General features: G+C 40.1%; 1 protein-coding gene across 4 annotated transcripts in view; it reads right to left on the bottom strand.

The window, feature by feature from the left end:
• LOC144691708 (uncharacterized) overlaps window positions 1–15060 on the bottom strand; it is a 371588-nt gene that overhangs the window by 89282 nt on the left and 267246 nt on the right. For all 4 annotated transcript variants that reach the window (XM_078560070.1, XM_078560071.1, XM_078560072.1 and 1 more), the window contains 4 exons: window positions 13741–13881; window positions 4962–5099; window positions 3030–3110; window positions 1433–1522 (listed from right to left, as the gene is read on the bottom strand). In XM_078560070.1, the coding sequence (XP_078416196.1) occupies window positions 1433–1522; window positions 3030–3110; window positions 4962–5099; window positions 13741–13881 (450 nt within the window). The remainder of the gene's footprint in view (window positions 1–1432; window positions 1523–3029; window positions 3111–4961; window positions 5100–13740; window positions 13882–15060) is intronic.

Raw genomic sequence — 15060 nt, 5'->3', positions numbered from 1 at the left:
GGCTGTGGCAAAGGGCAGGAATCAGGTTATGTAAATTTGTTGGGCTCCTTGTGAGATTCCTGCACTTGGGAGCTCGCCACCTGGTGAATATGATTGCCAGATTGCTGTAAATGTTCCACTTAGTCTAGCATTGCTAGACATCTGTGATGTAAAGCTATTCGTAGCATTCAGCATTGCTAGGGCAAACATGATGGAAAATTTGATTTATGACACTACTCCATCAGTAATTTGTTTACCTAAAGTAACTTTATACAAGTACACCTATAACTTCAGGTGTAATGTACCAGGACCCATTTTCTATCTGCTCCACATTGCCACAAAAAAAGATAATGTGGAAAGATTAACGGAAATCCTTTTTCTGCTACATCCTGCTAAGCTGATTTTATGCTTCACTTGTGCAGCGGGTGGCTAGAGGTCCCAAGTAGGATAGAAACATTTGGTCTCGTAGGCTTTTCAGCTCCGCAATAATAAACAAGTCTATTTAAATATTAGCTGCAACCTTTAAGAGTCTCAGTTATTTGTACTTCCAATCTACTCCTGATGAGAGGAACTCCCACAGGTAGACCCATTCTGGGCTGGAAGCTCATGGTACATATGATTTCAACTGTAGGAAATCGTACAAAAGTGACCCCACATGATACCAGTGAGTGCAAAGATAATTTAGCACTAGAGCTACAACTCCAGCTCTACAAATTATTAGCTCAGCAATATCAAAACAGAATCCACAAAACTTCCTGAAAGGCACAGCACTTTAACCATCCAAGCATAGTCATGATAAGATGACACTGGATGCAACAACAATTTTTAAACATGTGATACACATAATATTTGCCAGGCAATACATTTATTGAACCACAGTGTCTAAACACCATGTGGTACACAGTTGATTGGCAGTCTTAAGTTACTTAGAAAAGCACAGCCCTCACAATTCATGAGATGTATGACATTGCTCAAGAAACATATTTCACAGAACAGCAATCAAGACTTCATGCAGGATACAGTGTATTGACTACCAAATAGACTTTTCACAAAAGTAACCCAGAGGTTATTTTAGTGTAGCATAGCATTTATGATAAAGGACTTCAATGTTATGTCACAGAATGGTATTACTCAGCCATGCATTAAAAACACATAAATATTTGCAGAGTCTCAAAATAGTTGATATAAAAAGACGATCACTGATCTAGCAACATCGTCTATGCTAAATATTCACAAAACTAAACATCATCACTGCTTTTGACCATTTCTAAAATGCTGTGTTATGGCAATCCTCAAAATGAGCACACACATTAAAGATATAGCAGTAACAGTACATTGTAATTCCTTAAAATAATGAATGTAGAATTAAACCATAATATAAGGTACTATTATCTAAATCATTTCTGCATAATATTACATATTAGCATTACTGATAACAAATTACCGTGAGTACCTGTGAATTCCTTGTCCTCTATATGGTCAAGCTCAGATACAGAGGTTGGAATGAACACATGTGTAATGTCAGAGGCTGGAAGCTTATGATCTGTAAGGGACAACAAAAAAAAAACAGATCCAAACCTTTGTGTTTTCCACTAGAACAACACTGATGCCAATAACCTGCTTTCCCTGTATCTTCAGATTTACATCCATATTTTAATTAGCTCGATGTGCTTCAGATAAATATAACTGGTTACTTGATAAGAAACAACAATGTCTAACAAAACATATAATGGATTTATCAGGCAAGGCAATGTGTACAAAGACACTCCAATGAACCATGCAAGGCTTATTAACCATCCAACAAATTACACACAAGCACAGCCACGGTAAGATTGTAGTCAATAGTTAAGCTCTATAAAAACAGGATTATTCACCATTTTACATAGCTCCACGACATACACAAATTTTTGGGCATCCAGTGAAATTCAGATAAGTACTGCCCTTAATACTGCTGAGAAACGCTATAGATTGATGGACTATGCATCACGTAAATATAACAGAATAGCAACAACAAGATCTATGCAACACATATTAACACAAAGAGGGAATCACAGGGGTAGTGACTGAAGTGAATGACAAACACCACACCCCCACCAATTCCCTGTCCTTGGCAGAGTGAAGCTAGACAAATTTCACTCCCAAGTGTATTCTCTTGAGTAAATCAAGGGGGAGGGGTGACTTCGGGAGGGAGACCTGGGTAGAGGAGACTTCAACTTTTATTATAGAATTTTGAGTACACCTGCTCCTCCTGGCATCAGAAATTAAGCAAGAACAGTTAAATGCTGTGCAGATTAGTTCATCCTGGCTCCTCTTTCTGCTAGTTCCACCTGGCAGAAAGTTCACAATGGCTTCCCTGCTCAGGCCACCAACTGAAGACTGATCAAAATATTTTTCAAATCAAAATAAGGACTGCCAACTTTAGATGGGTGACCATAAGCCTGTTCAGAAAAGCAGTTTAGAATATACGATTTCCATCATGCAGATCAGGTTGAAATTTCCCTAATTCCGTACTAACCAATACACTTAACTCCAATGCTAAACACATGTTCACCAAATGGAAGTGTAAGAATGTGGCATATCACTTGTAGAATATGCTTTTAATTTGCATCACCAGTTGATGACTCTTAAACTTATACCTTAAAATTAAGAAAGCCTAGGTGAAATTCTTAGTAACTTGCACATATGAGTACTTACAAATCTGGATTGTTATTGCCACTGATTTCTTGCACCAGTTTTCAAAGATGCTGATTGAGTCAAACTAGCCTTTTGTATTCAATGCATTATTTTTTCTTAAGGACAAATGTTAATGATTCCACATTATCTCATGCACACCAGCTTTGTTGTTGCAGTCATCAGTTTAATTTAGTACAGAAACAAACGCTGAACAAACAGTAGAGGTAATTCCATTAAAAAATTTAAAAGTGGCAGAAAACAGATAGAAGACAAAACATGCAAAATGATGAATAATGTAAGCCATAGGCACTTATAAAATTATTTGCACAATCATGTTATATTATTTAGAGCCATGCCACAGGTAGTTATGGGAATACCTGTTAATTCTTTCTCTCTTGTCTCATATACAGGGGTTGGATTTGACACAATTGCTGTGTCAGATGTTGAGACCTCAGAGTCTGTAATAGATAACAAATGAAACAAAGTGAAATCGCTGTTTCCTTTTTCAAAAACAGCACTCGTTTTGCTGTACATGTTACTTATAAATGTTAGTGGCGAACCCAAGAGAATAATGTTCCTGGTATAGCTCTCCCATTATGTAAGGGCATGAATTTAATTGAGTTCTAGGTAATGAAAGAGATAAGGTAAAAACCAAGTTGTGCAACTTTTGTAAAAAGTGAAAGATTGTGTAAGCAGGTGGTGTGCAAGTTAGTCACTGGAAAGGATCAATGGATTTTTGATTTAGATTGAAAAACAAGAACCATCATCAGCTAACAGAAGGGATATGGCCGGCTGGCCACATAACAGAAACAAAACGTTCTTTATATCGCTGGTCACCAATGTAATGCTGTTGCAGAATTGGGTGTATTATTTCATTATAATGACAAACAATGGCTTCCAATGTAATCATACATTGTGCATCCAAAATTAAACAATCATACAATACTAAACCATATGCGGCATGATGTGTTGATAAATTAATTCAATATTGTTCAAATCAATTCATCCCCCAAAGAATGATATTGTCAGTCCATGCAGTAACATTGTTTTCACCACGTAAAAAGATATTTGTACCGTCTAATTAACCTCACAACAATATAGCCATGAAAGGCTGACAGACACTTGAGAGCCAAGCAGCCTCCAAACTTCACAAGATTAGCATGCTGACCAAATAATCCAACAGTGACAAGCAAAATGCATAAATTTCATGAAATGGGCAGTAGATTGCTCATTCCATTTACTTTGTGACACAAGAATGAATGGGTTCCATGCAAGACAATGTGTTGACTATCAAATATGTTTCATTAGACAGATAAACTAAAGACTTATTTATCTGCAAAGCTGTAGCATAGCACCTCCAGCATGTGTCCAAACATTCTGTCACTTCAGCACTAATCTCAAAATGCTCTTTTACTGAGTTCACACTCAAGGCACAAATATTGTCAGCAGTGCCTGCAACTCCTTCCTCTCCTATCTCAGCAAGTTCAGATCCTGATATTGGACTGAACACATTCAGGGTATCAAGAGGCTAGCAGCTCGGAGTCTAAGATTAAGCTGAACACACTAGAAGTGTCAGAAATTGGCACATGATGGTCTGGGGGTATAAAAAGGAAGTCAGGGAGAAAATCCTTAAATTGCTCAGGAAAATAACACCTGAGTTGTACTATTGTATACGTGTTTATTACTGAACATCATTAGAATATGGCATTGTTTCAGAATTTGTCCCAGTTTTTTATTATAATAACATTAAATTGATTCAAATGTGGCCTTGAATAATGCAACTAATAATACTTTTCATACAATTCTAAACCATAGATGTGTACTGACTAATTCAATACTATTCAAAAAGATTTATGTAAATGTGATATGACAACAAACATTCCATGCAGCTTCTACTGGGTAAAAGTTAATTGTCATCCATTGACCTTCATACATATAGCTGTGAGATGTTGTCAGGCACTTACAGCCAAGCACAGTCTCTAAATTGCATGAAATAATGATGTTGATCAAATAATCCAACAAAGACAAGCAAAAGGCATAAATTCCAGGAGATATGCAGTGAATTGCTCATTTCATATAATCTGTGCCACGCTATTGAATGAATTGCATGCAAAACACTGTACCGACAACAAATATGTTTTACACACAAGTAAAGTCAATAGTCTTTTAATATAAAAGTGTGGATAGCAAACACAGCAAGTGTTTAAACTTCCTCTGGCTTTAGCACAAACCTCAACATGCACTTAATAATATTCACTACATTATTGAGTTCACACCTAAGGCAGAAATATTGTCAGAAGTACGTGTACCTTCTTTCGCTCCTATCTTAGCAGGTTTGGATTCTGGGGTTGGATTGAATACATTAGGGGTGTCAGTGACCGGCAGCTGATATTCTGAGATTGAACTGAACACATTAGGAGTGTCAGAGGTTGGCACCTCATGGTCTGCTGCGGATAAGAAGGAACATAGTTCCAGAGTTGTGATATTGAATACATTTCATTTACTGGACATCATTACAATGTAGCACTGTTGCAGCGTTGGCTTATTCTCCATTCTTATAACTTAAATAGATACCAGTGCAACCACACATCGTGCACTAATAATACATTTCATGCAATAATAAACTTTACATAATGCATTCATGGGTGAAACAATCAAAGGTAGAAACAGCAGTGGCATTGGTCATGATCTTTCGATTCTCATTGGAAACTGGAGTACACCAGAGGATTGGTTGGTGACTAATGTTACAGCATTATTCAAGAAAGAGGTGAGGGATAACCCAGTCCATCTAATGTCAGCTGTGGGGAAGTTACTGGAAACCATTGCCAAGGACAAAATATAATTTCCATTTGGAAGGCATGGGTCAATCAATGAGAGCCAGTTAAAGGCAAATTGTGTCTGACTAATCTGATTGAATTCTTTGATGAAGTAATAGAGAAGGTTGATCAAGGTAAGGTAGCAAATGTTTGTATATTTGGGCATTCAGAAGACATTAAACATTATGACACAAGGGACCTTTTGAGACTAATGGAAGACTACTGAGTTAAAGTGAAATGGGAGTATGGATACAAAATTGGCTCAGAAATATGAAGCAGAGGGTGGTGCTAGTGGATGGATGTTTTTCTGACTGGTTTGCAGTAGTGTTTGCCAAAGTTCAGTTTTGAGTCCACCAATCTTTTCAATTTTATAAACAATAGATTCATGCATGGGGGTCAACTTTATAAAGTCTGCTGATGATTTGAAATTGGCAAACTAGAGGATTATAATGAAGATAGTTAAAGGCTTTAGGATGACATAAACAGGGCGGTGAAATGGGAAGAAGCATTGCAGATGGACTTCAATGTGCAGAAGTGTGAAATGATGCAATTTGGGAGGATTAATATGGAAAAGACAGTTATACAATAAATGGCGCAACCTTGAAAAGATGAACACAGAGACCTTTGTGTCCTTAAATAAAACTCTGTAAAAGTGGGTGGCACATTGCCTCTGAGCTGCTCAAGGCCACCCAACAGTCGGGGATGTGCTGCAGAGAACAAGCAAACTGCACACAAGCAACATTCCCTTTAAGATGTGCGTATGTGTGGTCAATTTTCAATCTTAAAGGGACCACATAGTGCAATAAGCCGGCCACACACAACAAACAGACGTTAGCGGGTCATTGGTGGTGGGGCAAGTTGATAAGGTTGTTAAAAAAAAGCATATGGATTTACAAATAAATAGAACGTGAAAGCAAAAGTGACCATTCTAAAACTTTATAAATCACTAGTTAGGCCTCAGCTGGAAAACTGTGAACAATTCTGGGCATGACATTTCTGGAAAGGTTTACCAGATGTTACAAGGGACGATAGACTTTAGTTATGAAAGGGGATTGGAAAAGTTAAGACTGTTGTGTGTGGAACAGTGAAGGTTAAGAGCTGACCTAAGGAAGGCTTTGAAGATGATGAGTGTTTTTGATACAACAGATAAAAGAAAATTATTTCTTCTGTTGTGTGGGTCAATAATTCTTAGATTCAAGATCATTGACAAAATATCTGGAAGAAAGATTAAGAGAACTTTTTAAGTCAAAGTTCTAGAGAACTTTCACTCAAGAATCTGGAATGCTCTACCTGAAAAAGGTAGGAAGCTGATTCCCTAAATAATTGTAAATCGGAGCTAGATGAGTCCTTGAGGATAAGGAACTTACAGGGTTATGGACAAAAGGAAGGGTCGTGGGACTAAGCACAACTGCTCTTTCAATGGTCCAGCAAAGGCCTCCCTCTGTGCTGTTTCAATGATTCTATGGTTCTAACAGAATGCATTGACTAATTAATTCAATATTATTCTTTTTTTTTTATTCATTCACGGGATGTGGGCATCGCTGGCTAGGCCAGCATTTACTGACCATCCCTAATTGCCCTTGAGAAGGTGGTGGTGAGCTGCCTTCTTGAATTGCTGCAGTCCATGTGGTGTTAGGGAGGGAGTTCCAAGATTTTGACCCAGCGACAGTGCAGGAACAGCGATATAGTTCCAAGTCAGGATGGTGAGTGGATGGAAGGGGAACTTACAGGTGGTGATATTCCCATGTGTCTGCTACCCTTGTCCTTCTAGATGGTAATGGTCGTGGGCCTGGAAGGTGCTGTCTAAGGAGCCTTGGTGAGTTCCTGCAGTGCATCTTGTAGATGGTACACACTGCTGCTACTGTGCATCATTCATGAAAGGAGTGAATGATTGTGGATGTGGTACCAATCAAGCGGGCTGCTTTGTCCCAGATGGTGTCAAACTTTTTGAGTGTCATTGGAGCTGCACTCATCCAGGCAAGTGGAGAGTATTCCATCACACTCCTGACTCGTGCCTAGTAGATGGTGGACAGGCTTTGGAGCGTCAGGAGGCAAGTTACTCACTACAGGATTCCCAACCTCTGTCCTGCGCTTATATTTATGTAGCTGGCCCAGTGTAGTTTCTGGTCAATGGTAACCCCATGGCGTTGATAGTGGGAGATTCAGCGATGGTAATGCCATTGAATGTCAAGGGGCAATGGTTAGATTCTCTCTTGTTGGAGATGGTCATTGCCTGGCACTTGTGTGGTGTGAATGTTACTTGCCACTTGTCAGCCTGGATATTGTCCAGGTCTTGCTGCATTTGGACATGGACTGCTTCAGTATCTAAGGAATCGCTGAACATTGTGCAATCATCAAAGAACATCCCCACTTCTGACCTTATGATGGAAGGAAGGTCATTGGTGAAGCAGCTGAAGATGGCTGGGCCTAGGACACGACACTGAGGAACTCCTACAGTGATGTCCTAGAACTGAGATGACTGATCTCCGACAACTACAACCATCTTCCTTTGTGCTAGGTATGACTCCAAACAATGGAAAGTTTCCCCCTGATTCCCATTGATTCCAGTTTTGCTAGTTCTGGGGGGGTGTGGAGTGGTGGTGTGGTGATATTGTCATGAGACGAGTAATCCAGACACCCAGGGTAATGCTCTGGAGGACCCCGGTTCAAATCCCACCATGGCAGATGGAAAAATTTGAATTCCATAAAAGTCTGGAATCAAAAGTCTAATGATCACCATGAAACTATTGTCATAAAAACCCATCTGGTTCATTAATGCCCTTTAGGGAAGGAAACCTGCCATCCTTACCTGGTCCGGCCTACATGTGACTCCAGACCCACATTGTTGACTCTGAAATGGCCTAGGAAGCCATTCAGTTGTATCAAACCAGTAAAAAGTTTCACAGAAGAGTAAAATAACATGCGGCAACTTTCTTTCCACTGCATAAAAATATTTTTATCTAATAAGCGTCATAACATTATAGCCATACTAAGCTGAGAGTCACCTTACAGCCACAGTGTTTAAATCATGGAAGCTTACAGCATGGAGGATGCCAGTTCATCCCATCAGGCCTGGGTCAGATCTTTGTAAAAGCTGTCTAATTTCTCACCAGCATTTTCAGCATAGCCCTGCACATTTTTCCTTACAAAATTTATCAAGTTCCCTTTTGAGAGTTACTACTCAGGCAATGCATTCCGGACCATAGCAACTCACGGAGCAAAAAAAAAAGTCTTTTCACATTACTTCTGATTCTTTGCATTTGCAGTGGAAACAGTTTCTCCCCACTTATTCTGTCTAAACCCTCTTAGAATTCTGAATGCAAGTATTCAATTTTCCCTTAACCTTCATTACTCTAAGGAGAATCACCCCAGCTTCTGGACACTTTGCAGAAAACTGAGGTTCCCATTTTTGCTAAAATTCAAACAAATTTATTCTCCACTCTTTCCAAGGCCTTGATAACCTTCATAACATGTGATGCTTAAACTTCATGAAATAAGCACACTGACCAAAAAACCCACAGAGATACGTAAAATGGGTCAATTTCAGGACATATGGAGTGGATTGTTCATTTAATTTAATTTGTGCAACAGCTATGAGTGATGTCATGTCAGGCCTTGCATGTGCTACCAAAAATGCTTTACACACAATTGAAACACTTATTTAGTACTGCTGAAAAAGAGAGACATGCTGTTGAAGCTTTTTGTCTTGAACTCATCAGGACAGATTCACAAGAAGACTAATTCTAAAGGAAACAGCCATTTATACTGCATAAGAAGAGAGTGCTGATTGGTCAGCATGTGAACTTATTGGTAGAAACTTTGGCATAGAGAATGCACCATCAAACAGGAAGAGGTATTTGCTGAGTTTGAATGCTTCTGCTCCCAGCTATCCCACTAAAAACCAGTGTCTAATGAAGACACTGAGTTCTTGAAAGCGTGCCTAGCTGATCTAGCGCATGCATACTGTGGGATACCCAACGACTTGGCTGATTTTCACATGCAGCGTGAACATCTGGTAGGGTTGAGAGACCTCAAGGCCAACCCAGATATACAAACCCAACAAAGGAACTGGAATAGTCATCCTTAGCAAGTATGACTCTATCAACAGAATGCATGCTGTTCTTAATAACGGGTCCAAATTCGTATCCATTGGACCTGCCGTAAAGCATGACCGCACAGCCCCACTCAAAAGCAAGTTACAAAACCCTTGTTGGACTTGCGCAAGAGTAACGAGCTGCATGGTGGTGTATATGATAGGATTCGTCCTCACGGCTCACTGAGTCTGTGTATGTACGGGCTGCTCAAGACTTGCAAAAGTAATGTCCCTTTACACCCTATCTTATCAACAACTGGTTCTGCATAATATGAATTGGCCAAATGGTTCAGTGAGTTGCTACAGCCAGTTCTTGGCAAGTTTTCCACATACATGGTGAAGGGTTCATTCACATTTGTGACCATACAGGACTTGCATAGCAATAGCAATCCATGTCCATGTGCTCATTTGCCATTGCTAGGCTATTCACTAATGTATCGCTCAAGGAAGTCATAGACGTTTACACCATGCCACTATATCATGGCGATCTAGACCAGCCACCATTGTCTGAATCTGTGCTCATTGGGCTTATGAACTCAGCAACTTGCACAGCTGAGTTCAATTTCAATGACGCCACGTATGCCAAAATATATGGTGTTGCTATCAGATTCCCTCTAGGCCCAGCTCTCACAAACATCTTTGTCGGTTTCCATGAGAAATGTGTCTTCGATGGCATAACACCTAATTTCCTACCCCTTGCGTATTTTGATATGTAAATTATATATTTGCTACATTTGAATCCATAGCTGCATGTAAAAATTTCCTTAATGGGCTCCAACCTGCACTCAAATTCACCTCTGAAATAGAGCAGTCAAATGAGCTCCCTTTCTTTGATGTGCTAGCTGAGAAATCTGCCAATGGGTTCTCTACTACTGTCTACTGTAAGCCTACCTTCACTGGTCAATGCACATGCTGGGATTCCTACAGTTCCATGTGCTATAAGGTTGGCCTTATCAGCAACCTCGTAAATAGGGCCCAATCCATTTGCTCACCATGCAAACTTGATGCTGAAGTAGGGTGCATCAAAGCTACCTTGCAGGATAATGGCTAACCTGATCAGATCATTGCTCATTGTATATCATGCAAACCCATGGGCCAGGATTTTCCGATCCTGCCCAAGGTGTGAATCCGTCGCAGGCGGGACAGAAAATTTGATGGACCAGCCAAAAGTCCATTGACTTAGGATGGGAATTTCCGGTCCCATGGCAGGCGGACTGGAAAATCCCGGTCATGAATGGGCTTAAGGCTGAAAAGTGCCCAGTCTACCTCAGATTACCCTGGAAGGGTAAGGTATCTCACAAATTTGAGCAACAGGTGAAGCCAGCTGTTTCATACTGCTACTATGCAGTAGCAATACGACTGGTATTCTCCAGTAACAGGATGCTGCCATCAAGACAAAAAAAATTTCTGCCTATCACACAAATGAGCAATGTGGTATATGAATTTCAGTGCTGGTGTGATGCCAGGTATGTAGACCATACATCCCAAGGACTGGTGGATTGTATCAAACAGTATGTCCCTTCAGCTGTTCACAACAGGCCAAGTAATTACCGTGCCTAACCAGCCCGTGCCTGCAAAACTCAAAACACAGGGTCCAACATTAGATGTGATTCTAGATAGCACTTGCTGAACAACCCTGATTGTGCTAAGAATTACACTGACAACCAATTTAAGATCATCAATCAGGCTTGCAGTGTGACTCACTTATGTGTGCTAGAAGCTACATATGTTCACACACAGGGCCGGCTCTGTCCTTTGTAAACAGAAAGAGCATGTCATACATTGCACCTTTTTCAACTAAACAAAAGCTTGGGGACAGCCATTCTCTGGTTCATTCCCCATGGCAATGCCTCAACCAATCACAGTTGACCTGCCTGGTTCAAATTTAAACAAAAGCTTGGCAGTTAACTGTTCACGATGCATTCTTCATGGCAACGCCTCTATCAATCAGAGTCCAATTGCCAACAAATCAACACTGCCTTCTCAAGCAGTATAAACTGTTATTTCCTTCAGAATTGGTATTCTTGTGAATCTGTCCTGATGAGTGCAAAACAAAAAGCTTCAACAGTATGTCTCTTTTTTCAGCAATACTCAAGTTCTGTACTACCAAGTGGCTATTTATAGTGTGACATCTACAGCAGGTATCCAAACTAGCTGTCACCGTATCACAAATCCTATCACCCATTTATTATTATTTGCTGACTTCACATCCAAGGCACAAATATTGTCAGAAGTACCTGTAACTGCATTTTTTCCTATTTTAGTAGGTTCAGATTCTGAGATTGGACTGAAGACATACGAAGAGTCAGTGACCTGCAGCTCATAGTTTGAGATTGAACTAAACACATTAGCAGTGTCATAGTCTGAGACTGAACTGAACACGTTAGGAGTGTCAGAAGTTGGCACCTCATGTTCTGCTGCTGGAGCTAAGAAGGAAGCCAAATACAAAGATTTTAATCTCTCTTGAAATCCCTTGAATTGATCTCATGCTTTCATTACTATAAAATAAATTGATTCCAATGTAATTAAACATAGCGCACATAATACATTTCGGATAATACTAAATTATATAGTGTGTAAATTAATTATTATTCAACATGATTTAGATAAGAGACATGACAACAGACACACCATGCAGCAACACTGACCAGAACATTTCAGGCATAGAAAATAATCGAGAGTCAGGACAATTTCCGGGTCCTGACCCTGAACAGGCATGAAGTGGGCCGACAGGGTGAATTTTCCAGAGGTGGTCAATAAGGCCACCTCTGAGTTTGCATCTAATTAAGAATGGTCATGCATTTTGGCAACAGGGGCACAGGACATCATGGCGCACTCCAAAGGAGCCCAGCAGCTCCTGACGTGAGACCAGTGGGAAAATTCCAGGACAGGCAGACGGAGCAGCAGGGAGGCACCGCAGCCACCATTAGCAATTGTGGAATGGATGAAAGATCACTGCATATGGCTATCAGAGACATTACTCCGCACAATTTTATCACTCAGTGTCAAAGCCACGCTATGGGTGGACAGCAGCTTTGCCACTTGCTCTTCAATAGTCTTAAAAATTACAAAGTCTGACCTCCTGCTGCAAATCAGCCTCCTCTCACATGCCGGAGAGCAGACACAGCAGGGGGGCTGTGCACCATTCATAGGATCCCACTGCAATGGATAAATAGTGCTTAATTACCCTTGTAATCACCCATCACTGTAACATCACTGGCCTAGTAATCCAGAGGCCTAGGTTAATGCTCTAGGGACACAGGTTCAAATCCCACCATGGCAGCTTGTGGAATTTAAATTCAATTAATAAAATCTGGTATAATAAAGCTAGTCTCAGAAATGGTAACCATGAAATTATCACCGATTTATGTAAAAACCCATCCGGATCACTAATATCCTTTAGGAAATCTGTCATCCTTATCTGCACAGCTGGCCTACATGTGACTGCAGACACACAACAATGTAGTTGACTCTTAACTGCCCTTTGAAATGGCCCCTCAAGCCACTCAGTTGAAGGATAAATATGGATGGGCAACAAATGCTGGCCTTGCCAGTGACACCCATACTCCAAGGAAGAATTTTTTTAAAATGGCTACATGCCGCTGCTGGGTGGATAGTTTGCCTGGGAGCCACCCTCTGGTAAAAGTGCATGGAAGTGGGAAGGCGTCAGAAAGTGGGAGAGCTGAGCTCATGCGCAACTACATTATCTAAATTGCCCCAAACTGCCACCCTACCTCACCACCTCCAAAACCACGGGCCTGGAGAATTTTGGTCATTTTTCTTCCAATAAACTTCACAACAATGCGGCAATGATGACTAGACAGACACTTTACAGTCAAGGACAGACACTAAACATCATGAAACAAGCGTGTTGACCAAATAATCAAACAGAGAGAAGCAAAATGCTTAACCTCCAGCAGATATGCAAAGGATTGCTCATTTCAAATATCTTGTCCAACAGGAATGAATAGACTTCATGCAAGGTGATTGATCATTAAATACACTTTACACACAAGCAAACTGAGCACTCATTTAGCTGTAAAATTGTGGCATTGAAGCTACAGTACGTCACTTCTGCCACATAACATTCTTGTCACTTCAGCACTATTCACAACAGGCACATAAGTATTCATTCTACACCTGAGCTCACACTCACAGCACAAACATTGTCAGAAGTACCTGTAACTTCTTTCTCTCTTATCTTAGCAGGTTCAGATTCTAGAATCGGACTGAACACATGAGGGGTGTCAGTGAGCGGCAGCTCATAGCCTGAGATTAAACTGAACACGTTACGAGTGTCAGAGGTTGGCACCTCATAATCTGCAGGGATAAGAATGAAGCCAGATACAAAATTCTTAATTGCTCGTGGAAATAACATCCATGCTGTATTGATGAATACATTCATATTACTAGTCACCATTACAATGTAGTTATGTGGCACATTGGCTTATTCTTACATAATAATACTAAATGGATTCAAATGTAACCATGGATTGTGTGGAAAATAATATTTTTCATACAATATTAAACTGTACAAAACTTAATGTATTGACTAATTAATTCAACAATATTCAAAACATTTCATACAAAAGTGATAAATCAGACAATCCAGATGGCTTCATTATTTCCACTATGTAAAAGATATTTCTCATCCAATAAACTTGACCATAGCCATAATAGGTTGATAAATTCTTTCCAACCAACCAGAGTCCAACATCATGAAATGCTATATCACAGAAAGCCATTCAGCCCGTCATGCTGGTGTTGTTTCTTTGAAAGAGTTATTCAATTAGTCTCATTCCCCAGCTCTTTGCCTACAGCTCTGCACATTTTCATACAGAAAATATTTATCCAGATCAATTTTGAAAGTTACTATTGAAGCTGAATCCTCTATCCTTTCATGCAATACATTCCGAATCATAACACATTGTTGTGTAGAAAACCTGTCCTCAAGTCACCTCTGGTTCTTTTACAGACTAGTTCATATGTCTGTCCTTTGGTTCCTGACCCTTAGGCAGGTGGGAACAGTTTCTCCCTATTTACTTCATTTGAACCATTCAGAATTTTGAACACAAGGGCTGGAATTTTCCGGCCCCGTTGCGACGGGGATGGGGCCATAAAATGCGGTAAGCCATTCTAAACTCCAATGACTTTGGTGGGACTGTAAAATCCCGCTGGCGTAAAATTCCACCAAGTATTCAATCTCCCCTTAACCTTCTTTGCCCTTCTCCTGTCTCCACAACACTGAAGTCCTCATTCCTGCAACCATTCTAACAAATCAGTTCTCCACTCTCCAAGGCCTTGATAGCCAACAGACTTCAAAAAGATTATGTTTTATGAAATAAGCACACTGACCAAATAACCAAACAGAAATGTGCAAAATGGTTCATTTCCAGGTGTTATACAACAGGTTGTTCATTTCTGTACATTGCACAGTAACTATACATGGCAAGGCTATGTACTGCCTATCACATACAAACACACAATTAAAACAAACAC

This window comes from Cetorhinus maximus, chromosome 16 (genome assembly GCF_964194155.1).
Source record: "Cetorhinus maximus chromosome 16, sCetMax3.hap1.1, whole genome shotgun sequence".
In the NCBI taxonomy this organism is placed as follows: Eukaryota; Metazoa; Chordata; class Chondrichthyes; order Lamniformes; family Cetorhinidae; genus Cetorhinus; species Cetorhinus maximus.
This window is presented reverse-complemented; position numbering and strand designations above follow the sequence as displayed.